Consider the following 14,608-nt stretch of genomic DNA (forward strand, 5'->3'; position numbering starts at 1 on the left):
TATCCATAACATGTACACACAAAAAAAAAATATGTTGTTGGATTTCATTCATTTAATAAAAATAGAAAGCAAGCACCACCACTAAGATAAAAAAGAATTTTTAAAATCTTGAGGAGTATAACTCAACTGGTCAGGTTCTAGGTTTGCTCTTTAGAGGTCACCAGTTCAAGTCCCACAAATCTCAGGGTCACTAGAGGCTTACATGGTCGTTAACTTGAGGGCCCGTGGGATTAGTCGAGGTACGCGCAAATGAGCCCGGACACTCACGTTAATAAAAAAAAAAAATCTTTGACACTTTAAAATAAAAATAAACAAGACATCTATCAGATTAAAAAAAAAATTATCTCTTTAAATAGTGTGGGTCAACTTAGAGACCCCTTGACCAAACTTGTTTCTTATATGCCCAAAACCAGGCTTTACTTATAGATGTCGTCGTTTTAATTTTCTTATAAATATTAATATGATGACATTTTAGGTGGATTCGGGTCCTAAAATATGGCTAAGTTAACTATGTTGACTAGGCCAAAACTCGGTTTTCTTTTTAAATTAGAACAATATCAATCCAACCTTTTCTTTATATAAAAAAAAATGGGCAACGATGTTTTGTATAGACTTAGATTCAACTGGGTTAATTCATCTAACCCATAACTTAGATCATATTCCTTATCAGATTTAATAACCTTATCTTTAGAAATCTACTTTTTGTTTAATTGAATGGTCATCAATTAAGAAAAGAAATGCCTTAATTAAAACTTAAATAAAAAATTAACACAGACAGAAAATACACTAAAAAGGAGGGCTTGAATAAAGAATTGAAATAAAAAAACAAAAACAATTCAACACTTCTAGGCTTGGACGACTAATTATATGTTGACTTTCTATTATAAAGAGTAGTTGGTTCACGTTTTTCATAAACTAGTAGCGTATGCATGTTACTATTTTCTTGTTACCTCTAACTCATAAACTGATGGTTCTCATTGATAATCATTGGCTAGAGATCAAAAACTGGGAATATAATAAAAGATTATCTATCTATCTATATCAATCAAAGCCTTGTTTGAGGTCTAGATTTCCGTTATTGTTTGATAAAAACATGTTGGCTAACGAAATCTCTACGATCTGTGACAGTACTTCAATACAGCTAGGTTGATTTCATTGAACTAGTCGCCATCCTGTTCTCCTATATGTACCATTATTATTACACGGTTCGTTGTCTTTAATTTTCGAAGAGAAGTAGAATTTTACAAATAAGCATTTTTCTTTCTAATTGGAGAAACAGTTAATCCAATGGAAATTCTCTCAAGTTCTTCAAGAGAAGATTGATGATGATGATGATGAAGAAGAAGAAGAAGAAGAAGAGGCTCTAAAATGGGCTGCACTTGAGAAACTGCTACCAACCTATGATCGGTTAGGGAAAGGTATACTGATTAACATAAGTTGGTGAAATTGTCTAATGAGGATAATGAAAAGCTCTTATTGAAGTTGAGGGACCGTACGTATTCTACTGGTTTGGATAGCTCAGCAACTTTCCAAGTTGTAAACTCACCAAGGCAATACGTTCACGTTTTCAATGAAACTGTTGTCATCTCCCTCCTTCAGCCAGCACATGTAAGACCCATATTCTTGACCCATTAGACCCAAGCCCATGTTAGTCCAAATCCAAGAACCCAACCTAACCTAACCTATGACCAAAGGATTGATTTTTTCTTTTCTTTTCCTTGCCTCTCCCCCCTGCCGTGACTTTCCTCTCCTGTATACAAAGGATTTCAGTTTTGAACTTAAGTTTTTGGGTTTAAGAAGAGTTGAAGAAACGTGTGGGTATACCCCCCTCGTTATTGTTTTCAGTTAGGAAATTTTCTGTGGAATGATTAAAGAAGTGTTTAGAGTTTTTATATTGTTTTGATGATAAAATGATTTAAGAGTTTTAATTGAAGTATTAAGATATTAGTTGGCTTAAAACGAAACAATTAGGTGACTAAAATTATGTGTTTTTGAAGAAAAGATTGCTTAATTGTAAGATCTGCAGATTTAAAGACTAGCAGATCAAATTTTAGAAATCTCGATCAATCAATTGGTCTGAACCGGTTGATTGGTTAGCTTGTGATAGTGGTTGATTAGGGTATTAGTTGGCTTGGGCTTCTATGATAAACTATTTTAGTTGGTTTCTTTGTAAACTAAGAGACCGTTTGGAAATGCAGTCCAACCCGTATTTCTTAAAAAAATTAATTTTTTTTTGTTTTCAGATCGTTTTGATGTGCTGATTTCAAAAATAAAAAAATATCATTTTGATGCAATTCTAAGCAAAAAAAAAACACTTTGAACCGCAACCGCAACTATGGGTGAGCAAAAAAACCGAAAAACCCGAACAGTGAAAAAAAAACCCGATTAAACCGATTAAAATTTTGAAAAAACTGACCGGTTCAGTTCGGTTTTATATGCCTGAAACCGAAAAAACCGAACCGAACCCAAACTGAAGAAAACCGAGCCAAACCGAAAAAACCGATCCAAACCGAAAAAACCGATCCAAACCGGTTTGAACCGGTTTTTGTCCTAAAAACAAACCGAAACTGGTCGGTTTGAACCGGTTTCAGTTCGGTTTTGGTTTTTTTTAAAAAATTGATTTAGTTATTTTTTTTAATAAAAACTAAACCGAACCGAAAATAATCACCCTTAACCACAATCATAATTCCAAATAGGATTTGTCTACAAGCGTTTCGCCTAGATTTTCGTGGTAAAAAATGGATAGAATAGGGGCATAGGGTGATTTTCGCCTTTGGGCTTTGGCTTCTCCAATAAACTATTTTAGTTGGGTATTCTCGATTTTCTATTCTTTATTAATGCATAATTTAAAGACGGAGAAAAAAGTCTTTTTATTTAATTTTTTAACAAAAGTTGTATTTGATTTAAGTTGAGAGTATGAAAAATTAAAGAAACCTTTTTATTTGGATTAATATGATTATCACAACGAAATATTTTTGTTCATTCAATGTTAGTAATAAGTAAAAGATTATATTTTCAAAGACTCGTTTGTTTGTATAAAATTTACAATGTTTACTACATACTAGTTACATGAATCAACGAGATGTCGCGGGTTAATTTTTTTTATATATAAAAAAACAAAGATTTAAAAGTGTTAGGTCTTTCTGCAAAGCTATATCCAAAAGTCTTGAGTTTGGCTGCAACGCCTGACCCAAAAGTAATATTTATAATATTAATAATAACATTAAACTTGCATGATCTAAGTTTAAGTGGGTTTGGCTGCAACACCATACCCAATAGCCTTGGATGTGGGTCTGGCTGCAAGGTCGTGTCATAAAAGTGTGATAATTAAATAGATTAATGAAAAAGAAAAAAATCAACAGGAAGAAAAAAAACTAATGAAGAAAAAGAAAAAAATCTGAATTAACCGGGTTAACCCTTCAAACCAGGTTAACCCGTCAAACATGGGATTCGCGTCATGAAAGTTTGATAACTAAATAGAAAAAAAAATTGACGGGTTAACTGGGTTAAACCGTCAAACCAGGTTAACCCGTCAAGCTCGGGATACGTGTCATGAAAGTCAGATAATTAAATAGAAAGAAATTTAACATTAACAAACTAAACTAAACGAAAAAAAAATTAATTAAAAAGAAAAAAAAAATTTGGGTTAACTCATCAAACTCGGGATCCGTGTCATGAAAATCTGATAACTAAATAAAAAAATTTAACATTAACAAACTAAATTTAAAAAAATATATTAAAAGAAAAAAACACAGAAAAAAGCAAAAAAAGAAAAAACCCATAAAGGCATAAGAAACAGAAAAAAAATTAAATAAAAACAAAAAAAGCGAAAAAAAAATTAAAAAAGAAAAAGAAAAAAAAAGACAACTCATATTATTTTAGTATATGTTATTATTATTATATTATTATAAGTATAATTATAATATATAAGTTATATTATTATAACTATAATTATAATATATAAGTACAGGCGTGGGAAAGTTACAGTACTTTTTCATGTTTTTTAAAGTATTGTTTTTATTATTATTATAAGTATAATTATAATATATAAGTACAGGCGAGGAGAAAGCCAAAGCTAAAGTATTTTTTCAATGCCTTTTAAAGTATTGTTAATATAAACTGCATGTGATGATGAGTTGAGAGCTGAGGTAAAGGTGGAGTATTGGGATAATGTGACGATAAAGATGGTGGTGTAGATTATGACGGCCAGGTAATAATAGAAAGATGATAGTAATTGTGGTTGAAAATTTTTGATGATATTTTGAATAGATTAATACGTATGCAATATCTAAAGAAAATGAATTAAGCTTAAATATTGAACATAAAATATTTTATTATTTTATTTTAACTGATCATCGTGTAAATATTTTATAAAAAACAAACATATGAAAATTCAGAAAAAATTACAAACATCCCCTGAACAATGTATGATCCTTCTTGCTTGAATTTTTTTTTTTTGAAGATCTATTTATTCACTTATTTTGCAGTTTTTTTTCCATCAACTATTTTCAAATTTTTCCCTATCTTGGTTCAAATATTTTTGGTTGGCGAGGCAACATGCCGGCGATACTCTGCTAGAGCCCAAATGGGGAAGATACTCCTATACGCAGAATAATGTAACATGCAATTCCTCATAAAAACTCCCCCGATTTCCTGTCACGAAGAAGCAGTATTATTATTCAGTCGTTGGTAAACGTAGGATATAACGAGCTAAAACATACAATCTAAGAGGATGATAATTGACAAACAACAATTCTTTGTCTCTTATTCCCCGAAAATCTCATCATAAATCTTCTTTTATGAGTGATGATTTCAAGGATTTTCTTAAACGGCATGCAGCTTCTCTTCTTCTTCTCTCTCTCTCTCTCTCTCTCTCTTTTCTCATGATTTCTTCTCTTTGTGTGCACAGAAATAAGTCAATTACCTGCTGGGGAAAATCACCAAGTTCTGTTTGAGAATTAATCAATAACTTGGCAGCACGATGAAGGGGTGCAGGGTCTCTGTCCGCCTATTAGAAAAGGAACTTGAAATCTTGGATTTTGGTGGGAAAAGAAGCACAAGTGCATTACAATATATATAGGAAGAGATAGACTATTAATCTTTAAATTATAAATTAATTAAACTGACCTGACCACCGTGAATTAAACCCATCATAGCCATTGCAGTTTGCACCAGATTTGAGTGGTTTCCCTCAAGAGGTACATATTCCTGCGTCAACATGCACCAGTATACTTTCTTAGCTTTAGAAAGTTGAAGGAGGAGATCCCATTGATACCATGGGAGATGGAATGAGAAGGTCCACGCACACAAAATGTTATTGCATAAATGAGTTCTTTAGAAATCTTTAAAATGGTATTACCTTCTTAGGGCATGAAAGGTAACTCTCGCCCCATCCACCATCATCTCTCTGTGATCCAAGTAGAAAATCAACTCCTTTACGAACAGCCAGGCAATTGGAGTAAGTCTTTCCAGCAGCTGCTAGCCCTCCTAGAGCAAACCATGTACCATAGATAAAGCATATTCCCCAGTTTCCATACCTGTAGTAATTCTTGCTATATTTAGTCATTTCCCTGACAATTTTCTGCCAACTGTACATCAGCCTTTAAAAGAATGTAGCAGCTCTTTTAAATCGATCATACCATGAGCCATCAGGCTTTTGCAACTCTTCAATGAACTTGACACCATTTATGATGGAATTTTGGATCTCTTTTGTCCTGTGGCCAGGGTATAACTTCTTAAATAGGACTAATGCCTGTATTGTTGATGATGTGCATTCAACATACCTGGATCGCTGTTTTATTAGTCTTCAACAGGTTTTTCGACATTCCTAATGGAGGTGCTCAATAAGTAATATTGCTTAACTATTTGAAGAAAAATGGTTCAAGAATCTTACTCATGCTCAACTACAAGATCCTCTAGGAACTCCACAGGATTGAGCCACTAATTGAACAGCAGAGACGTCACAGTTGAAATACCATATTCCAAGTCAAGTCTTGAAGGAAAACATACAGAATTTAAGCTTAACATTTCGAGTTTAGTTCGATGACTTGAAGAACTTACCTCCAACCATAATCCAGACCCTGCCGGCTCCCAAGCAGATACCCCACCATTTTTACTCTGCATAAAATCGAGCTGATTGTTACTTCGTGAATACCGTGTTCTAGAAAGGAGCAAATCCAAGGAAATACAAAGGAATGATGACGAGTTTTAGGTACACAAAGGTCACCATTTGAATGCAACTAATCCTCACCTGAAGAGAAAGTAAAATATTAACAGAATCAAAAAGCTTCTGAGGTTCCATTTTTTCACCTACGATTTCCGGAGGCATTGTTGAAAAAAGAAGGCAACACTGCAGAACATGCGAATCACAAAGTATGTTGCGATGGTAAATGTTCAAGGAAAAAGCTCAACTTGTTATAGTATTGCTTACAGCAGAAAACAAGAACAGACCTTCATGCTTTCTGCAGTGCAATCAGACACTTGCCAGCCATGATCTTTGTCAGAGAAAGTCCACGATCCTTTAGAGATATGGCGAAACATCCTTCTGAAGTCTCCGGGAGGATTCTCAGTGACCTTCAAGATTTGATGTGGGATGAGAAAAGCAGCATGCCAAAACATAACTAAATACAAGAAACACGCGTGAGAGGAAGAAACAATTTCAGGATATGAAATTTGGAAACCTGAGAGTTCTTTATGAAGCTATGCCCCTCCTTAAGTGCAGGTCCTGTTTCTTCTGAGAGGTTGCTGGCAATCAAAGCTTGGAGGGCAAGACTGGTATCCCACACTTGACTACCAAAACTCTAAAATGAATATGAAAAGGAAAAAATCATACTCCATCGGCATCTCTTACTTCTGGTTTGCAAATCTAAAGTCTATGACTAAATAAGCATAAACTCGAGTTTATGAGAATTCTTCATGTTTTTATTGATAACATAAATCAATGAATGGAAAGACGACGTGAACCGTTTAGGTACCATTATTATGATAGAATTAAGTTTACCGACCTGCATCTTTATTCCATCTTCTCCAAGCCACAAATAATCCTTGATCCGAGCAAGATGCCTCCTAAAATAATCCCCATTAGGATCTTCAACCCAGCAAGCCAACATATCTAATGGCTGTTCCAGTTCATTGGTACAAATGTCCAAAAATTAAAGAACATGTGTAATAGGCAAATATTTTACTGTACTGGTTTTCTTTTTTGCTATTGCTCTGCAAGTGTGTTACCTTTTCGATACATCCTATGGTAATATATCTACTGCTCTCATCTTCATAATGGATGTGATCCATTGTTATGTCGAGAGCCTTCTCTCTCAATTTGTTGAAGGGCCACCGAGTAAGAAGGGGCTCGCCAAAAGTATAAATAGCATCCCAAAACAATATTTGTATCGAAGTATGTGGATAATAGTTATCCTCCTGAAGAAATAAACAGATTTTGAAGAAAATGAAATGTTTTCAGATCATTTTCTGAAGATCAGCTGCTAAAAGTCAACTGACCTTTGCACATAAATGACGGACTCTCCTCCAATTGAGTTTCTCATAAGGTTCATTGTAGATTTCTTCCCTAATTTGTAAGATGAGAGGTGTGATGGGACCAATAAACCTCTTCCCGTACAAGTATGCCATAGGCAAGTAAGTGAGCCGACAGTAGCCCAGCAAATTTCCTGCATTTATGAAATGCATGATTGGAATGGCAGAGCTAAAAGCAGGCTTTACACAAGCAACTAAATTCAAGTTAAGGACAGAATTCTAGAAACTATGAAGTTGGCAACTCTCAAAGAAAATTCGTAATGATAAATTAAGCACTAGCTCGAGTATTTGCAATTTCCATCAATCATATGCTAAAATTATTGAAGGATTTCATAATGTTTATATACAAGTTGCATGCTTCAACAACTTTATAAAACAAAATGCAAACCTGGATGAATGGGAGATGTAGATGGCAAGAACCAAAATTCTGGGGGCATTGGATTGCATCCAGCCCACTCATACATACCAAGTATCTACAACACCGGAAAATCAAACAATTAGAAACAAAATTAACATATAGAAGCAACATGACAAGAATCATGTAGATAAAGATTTCTTTCGTTTTTTTATTATACAGAAAACATTCTACTAATGATACCAACCAGCAACCAATAACTAGTTTAACAGTATGAAATTAAATTGAATTGAGTTGAATCATATGTTGTACCGCAAGCCAAGTCTTTCCCCAAGAGCTTATGGCAATTGCACTACCATGATCAAGAATCCACTTCCTTGCTCTTTCACATGCTTTGTCTTTGCCACCATCACGTCCTTCTCCAAGCATGCGCATACAGATGTAGTTCAGGACTGTACAGAACATGGTGCTGTGACCCTCTATGTGTAATCCCCACCCACCATCTTCATTCTACAAGATAAGATGCAGCACATTAGCAATCTGATACTGGTAAATCCTTAAAGCCAAGACGAAAAAGAGAGAGAAAAATCAAAATTAGTTTGATAAAGCTATTCCTTTTGTCATTCCTGTAATTAACAAATATACTCTACCTGATGACAGTATATGTAACGTAGGATTTCCTTTTTATGCTCTGCAGAGAAGATAGCATTAAGATGTCCTGTAATATACAGAGAAAAAACCTGCATTGAGGGGGAAAAAAGGTTCCCGTTAGAAAGTGAACGCACAAAATATCTGAATTATAGTTTGCAAATTTGTGACAACTGAGTAAACAGGCTTCCATATTCATTCTGATGCTACTCGTGAAAGCAGATTTAAACAGCAACATGGCCTGAAGCATACAAGATTTTGTTTTTTTTTTTACGTTCTGATCACCAGTTCTTCAGATCAAGCTATAAATCATATGAAATGAAAAAATTCAAATAACATCTTTTCAGATTTCAACTCTTTCAATCAAGTTAAATCAAGGCAAGAAATCTATACGATCAAGCATTTGAACCTGTCAGAAGGATTTCAAGAGTGGGATTACTTGCGCTTGAAAGCCTGTCTTAAATTCAGCAAGGGTAAATTACAATAACTTCGCTGAGGTATAGTAAAATCATACTAGCTACATGAAAGTTTGAAGATTTAAAAAAAAAAAATGTTGCAAAAATCCAAAAGTACTTGCCCAAAAGTCAAAAGGTCTTTGCCAAATGGTCTCCCAATTTCTTTCATAATTTAGTATACTAATTTATTTTTTTTTGTTGAGATCAATTTATTAAGTATGCGCTCAGTATTGTTTAAATATTATTAGTTACTTATGGATGGCATGCGAGTCGCAATCATCCCATCTCAGTGCCTAACATAGTTTCGTTTGTGTAACATGCTTCGATTTCTTTACGGGAAAAAACACAGTTCTAGCTGCTTTTGTCGCTAAATGATCACCAGAAAAATGCTATGTTGCCAATTCTAGGTGGTGATGAAACTTCTGGCTAATATTTTTTGCTAGGTAAAATGATGGCAGGGATTGAGAGCAATAACCAGGGGAGGGAAATAGAACATTGGGCCAGAATTTTCAGCACACCAATGGCCATCGCTAGCCTGCAAGGCTGAAAACAAATGAACACTCCTCCTCAAAGCACTTGTTGCTTTTTCATAGGAAATCTCTTCGCCATCCTCAATCTTGACTTGAGGAATTCTTTGCTTGAATTTTTTCCCCCTTAGAAACTGCATTTTATTAAATAAAAGTACGTGACTAAAAAGCTAATTAATGATGTACTAAAATTTCTCATCAGATTATTTGAACACTCTCCATGTGTCCTATTTCTGGAAATAGCTAAACATAGAAACATATATATATATATATATATATATGAAAACATATTCTGTGAATTTGTATGTGTGTATATATACCTGGAATTTCCAAAGGAGATCGGAGCTGGGCTTGACCTCGTTGCGGTTTCTCCAGAAATTTTGGCGAGCCTCTTCAACCTCAGCTCGCTCTTCAAGGGTGCCAGCATCAGGATCAAACTCCCATGTTTGCCTCCCCAAAAAGTTATTTGTGCTGTATATGTGTGGATCATTGCCACCCTCTGCAATCTTAAGCCTCCACATGACACTGCTTCAGTCTCTTCCTTCAGTTTCTTGAGTATCAAAAAATCACTTCTCTTCTATTTCAGTAATGGCTAGCAATAGAAATTATAAAATGCACTGTATATAAAGAGAAAAATGAAGTCTTAGTCTAGGCAAAGTTTGATTAGACAAAGATATTTCATGACTTGTGGAGTTTAGTCCCAGCAGAAAAGCTAAGCACGCAGAAGAGCTAAGTTTAGTCTTGGCCAAATTTAATGTTAACGTACTAAATCAAATAAATAAAAAGACAAACTAAAATGCAAAAAAAAAAAAAAAAATCTATAGCAAAAAGGTATCTGCCTTCAGTGTAGATCTTCACTGTACAATCCACAATTAAAAAAAAAAACTTATATCTAATAATATTTTTTAAAAAACTTATTAATTATTATATTAGCAATTTTTATTATAATAAAAATAAAAATAAAAATATAATAATAATAATAATAATAATAATAATATTAAACTTACATGACCTAAATTTAAACGGATCTTGCTGCAACAGACATAGGAGCCTTGGATGTGGGTTTAGCTGCAAGGTCATGTTATGAAAATATCACAACTAAATAGAACAAAATTAATATTAAAGAATAAAATTAAAAAAAATAATTGAGAAGGAAAAAACAAAACAAAGCATTGTTCCAATAAATAGTATTTTGCGAGGAGAGATACAGTAAAATCTCCTCATAAGATCACGATAATCTAATGAAAAGTAAACAAAACAAATCATGAAATTTAATTATCAATTAAATCAATATTAAAAGATGAAATTAGAAGAAAAAAACTAATTAAAAAAAATAAAATAAATATGAATCGACTGGGTTAACCCATCAAACCTGGGATTTATGTCATGTGAGTGTTATAACTAAATAGAAAAAAAAATTAATATTAACAAACTAAATCAAACAAAAAAAATTAATTAAAAAATAAAGAAAAAAGCAAAAACAATTAAAATTAAAAAAACAAAAAAATAAAACAGAAGCATCACCCTCTTTTACTATGGATTGCATAGTGCAATTCAGAGTAAAAGGTTGATCTGCTTTAGTTATAGTTAATTTTACTTGCTTTCTAATATGTAATTTTGAAAATATTTTTTTATCAAATTGGTTTTTTTAGCTGTCTTTTTTATAGTTGTATATGTCAATATTAAAATTTTAAAAAAATCTTTTTAATATGTTTGTAATTAAAAAACACTTCCATAAAAGCATTATGTATGGTTTTATCAAACATATATTTCGTATTTAGATATTATCTTGAATTATAAAAAAAAATAAAGTTGAGATAAGTATACGAGATAAAATAAGAGACAAATCAGAAATAACAACGATGAAATTATATTTGATAATAATGTGTAAAACAATGTAAATATTTTTTATATTTTTTTTAATTAATTTTTTAATTTCAATTATATCCTTGAACATTAGGTTTATTATGGGTTGACAAGTTAACTCGAATCGATCCAATATGTTATGGTCTTAATATTTATAAAAACTTTCATCTATAGTATTTATTTTGAGTTGAATTATTTATTTACTGTTTATTCAAGTTATTTTTTAATCAATCAAATTAATCAAATTATATCTCGTCAATTCTCATTATAATTTTAAAAAATATTTTTATTAGAAAAAATATTAACCTTTTTTAAATATTTTTTTTTATTAGAAAACCCGTAACAAAGCATAAGATAAGACAAAGATGACGAATGACTTAGACCCACCACAAATCACCATCAGTACGATGTTGTCCATGTGACAGTGAAATTGACATGCACCTAGCTACTAATTAATTAAGATTGAAAAAAGAACTGCTCCGATCAAGAACAAGTGATGACAGCTAAGGGAATACAAGTAAATTAACTGCAGAATATATAAATCCTTGATAACAGTAACACTCTATTAAAAATTTAGATACAATTTAACAAGAGTTGAATGTTCTCCAAAAGACGAGGAGGAGGAGGAGGAGGAGTTGAATCGTGAACACAAAGCCGTTGGATTAGAGATAACTCACAATCACCTTATTCATATATGCACTCCTAATTTTCGAATAATTTCTTGTGGAAAAACTAATACTCCACGTGAATTGTCAGGGACACCTTAACTTTTTTACTTTTTTTACATATTAAAATAACTTAATTATTCTTAAAATAAAAGAAATTTACATCTAGATATTAAGTATTATAGTTCACAAATTGGAAATATTTTTTATTTATTTATTGTTATTAAAATCCTAAGAAGCAAGTTTTACTAAAATTATCTGCACGTGTTAATGAGCAATTTAGCTTTAAAAATAGAATTAGGTATAACAACTTTTTTTATGGCTTGGTTTATGCTTTTATTATGGTTCAAATATATTTATTTGATTTTACCAAACAATTTTCCAACCTGTTTAGTAAAAAATCACTTTGTTTCAAGTTGACTCACCAATATTTTTATATTTTAATAAATATTAAATATTATTAAAAAAACACTTGTTAGCGCATGTATTGCGCACAACATGTGCGAGGTTGTTCAATGATTGTTTGAACAGTCTCAGCATCCTCTATGTCTATGTAATGACATAGATGACTTTTTAATTTAACAGCAACAACTCTTCTTTTTTTTTTTCTTTTTTCTCTCCTAATAATTTTCATGCCTACCATTTTAAAATTTCAAAGTTGTCCTTCAAATTGTTAAAATTCTCTCTTTTCTCTCTCCTTACATATTAAAATAACTTAATTATTCCTAAAATAAAAGAAATTTACATCTAGATATTAAGTATTATAGTTCACAAATTGGAAATATTTTTTATTTATTTATTGTTATTAAAATCCTAAGAAGCAAGTTTTACTAAAATTATCTGCACGTGTTAATGAGCAATTTAGCTTTAAAAATAGAATTAGGTATAACAACTCTTTTTATGGCTTGGTTTATGCTTTTATTATGGTTCAAATATATTTATTTGATTTTACCAAACAATTTTCCAACCTGTTTAGTAAAAAATCACTTTGTTTCAAGTTGACTCACCAATATTTTTATATTTTAATAAATATTAAATATTATTAAAAAAACACTTGTTAGCGCATGTATTGCGCACAACATGTGCGAGGTTGTTCAATGATTGTTTGAACAGTCTCAGCATCCTCTATGTCTATGTAATGACATAGATGACTTTTTAATTTAACAGCAACAACTCTTCTTTTTTTTTTTTCTTTTTTCTCTCCTAATAATTTTCATGCCTACCATTTTAAAATTTCAAAGTTGTCCTTCAAATTGTTAAAATTCTCTCTTTTCTCTCTCCTTACATATTAAAATAACTTAATTATTCCTAAAATAAAAGAAATTTACATCTAGATATTAAGTATTATAGTTCACAAATTGGAAATATTTTTTATTTATTTATTGTTATTAAAATCCTAAGAAGCAAGTTTTACTAAAATTATCTGCACGTGTTAATGAGCAATTTAGCTTTAAAAATAGAATTAGGTATAACAACTCTTTTTATGGCTTGGTTTATGCTTTTATTATGGTTCAAATATATTTATTTGATTTTACCAAACAATTTTCCAACCTGTTTAGTAAAAAATCACTTTGTTTCAAGTTGACTCACCAATATTTTTATATTTTAATAAATATTAAATATTATTAAAAAAACACTTGTTAGCGCATGTATTGCGCACAACATGTGCGAGGTTGTTCAATGATTGTTTGAACAGTCTCAGCATCCTCTATGTCTATGTAATGACATAGATGACTTTTTAATTTAACAGCAACAACTCTTCTTTTTTTTTTCTTTTTTCTCTCCTAATAATTTTCATGCCTACCATTTTAAAATTTCAAAGTTGTCCTTCAAATTGTTAAAATTCTCTCTTTTCTCTCTCCTTACATATTAAAATAACTTAATTATTCCTAAAATAAAAGAAATTTACATCTAGATATTAAGTATTATAGTTCACAAATTGGAAATATTTTTTATTTATTTATTGTTATTAAAATCCTAAGAAGCAAGTTTTACTAAAATTATCTGCACGTGTTAATGAGCAATTTAGCTTTAAAAATAGAATTAGGTATAACAACTCTTTTTATGGCTTGGTTTATGCTTTTATTATGGTTCAAATATATTTATTTGATTTTACCAAACAATTTTCCAACCTGTTTAGTAAAAAATCACTTTGTTTCAAGTTGACTCACCAATATTTTTATATTTTAATAAATATTAAATATTATTAAAAAAACACTTGTTAGCGCATGTATTGCGCACAACATGTGCGAGGTTGTTCAATGATTGTTTGAACAGTCTCAGCATCCTCTATGTCTATGTAATGACATAGATGACTTTTTAATTTAACAGCAACAACTCTTCTTTTTTTTTTTTTTTCTCTCCTAATAATTTTCATGCCTACCATTTTAAAATTTCAAAGTTGTCCTTTAAATTGTTAAAATTCTCTCTTTTCTCTCTCCTTACATATTAAAATAACTTAATTATTCCTAAAATAAAAGAAATTTACATCTAGATATTAAGTATTATAGTTCACAAATTGGAAATATTTTTTATTTATTTATTGTTATTAAAATCCTAAGA

General features: G+C 31.3%; 1 protein-coding gene across 6 annotated transcripts; it reads right to left on the reverse strand.

Moving 5' to 3' along the window:
• Window positions 1-4,315: 4,315 nt before the first annotated feature.
• Window positions 4,316-10,219, reverse strand: LOC7496060 (lupeol synthase). Of its 6 annotated transcripts, none has more exons than XM_024600447.2 (18): window positions 9,836-10,214; window positions 9,464-9,649; window positions 8,536-8,625; window positions 8,198-8,395; window positions 7,919-8,003; window positions 7,498-7,664; window positions 7,228-7,416; window positions 7,005-7,118; window positions 6,681-6,800; window positions 6,451-6,573; window positions 6,251-6,349; window positions 6,061-6,117; window positions 5,894-5,940; window positions 5,640-5,783; window positions 5,360-5,537; window positions 5,128-5,208; window positions 4,925-5,008; window positions 4,316-4,653 (listed from the first exon to the last, which is right to left on the reverse strand). In XM_024600447.2, exons 1-18 carry the CDS (start codon window positions 10,034-10,036, stop codon window positions 4,531-4,533), a joined length of 2,286 nt encoding a protein of 761 aa, XP_024456215.2. In that variant the 5' UTR covers window positions 10,037-10,214; the 3' UTR covers window positions 4,316-4,530. The 6 variants fall into 6 exon arrangements, with proteins under 6 accessions (XP_024456215.2, XP_052310548.1, XP_024456223.2 ...); XM_024600455.2 differs by having other exon boundaries at window positions 4,447-4,653; window positions 4,925-5,031; window positions 9,836-10,217; XM_052454588.1 differs by lacking the exon at window positions 6,251-6,349 and having other exon boundaries at window positions 9,836-10,215.
• Window positions 10,220-14,608: the final 4,389 nt, after the last annotated feature.

The sequence above is a fragment of the Populus trichocarpa genome, chromosome 1 (genome assembly GCF_000002775.5).
Source record: "Populus trichocarpa isolate Nisqually-1 chromosome 1, P.trichocarpa_v4.1, whole genome shotgun sequence".
In the NCBI taxonomy this organism is placed as follows: Eukaryota; Viridiplantae; Streptophyta; class Magnoliopsida; order Malpighiales; family Salicaceae; genus Populus; species Populus trichocarpa.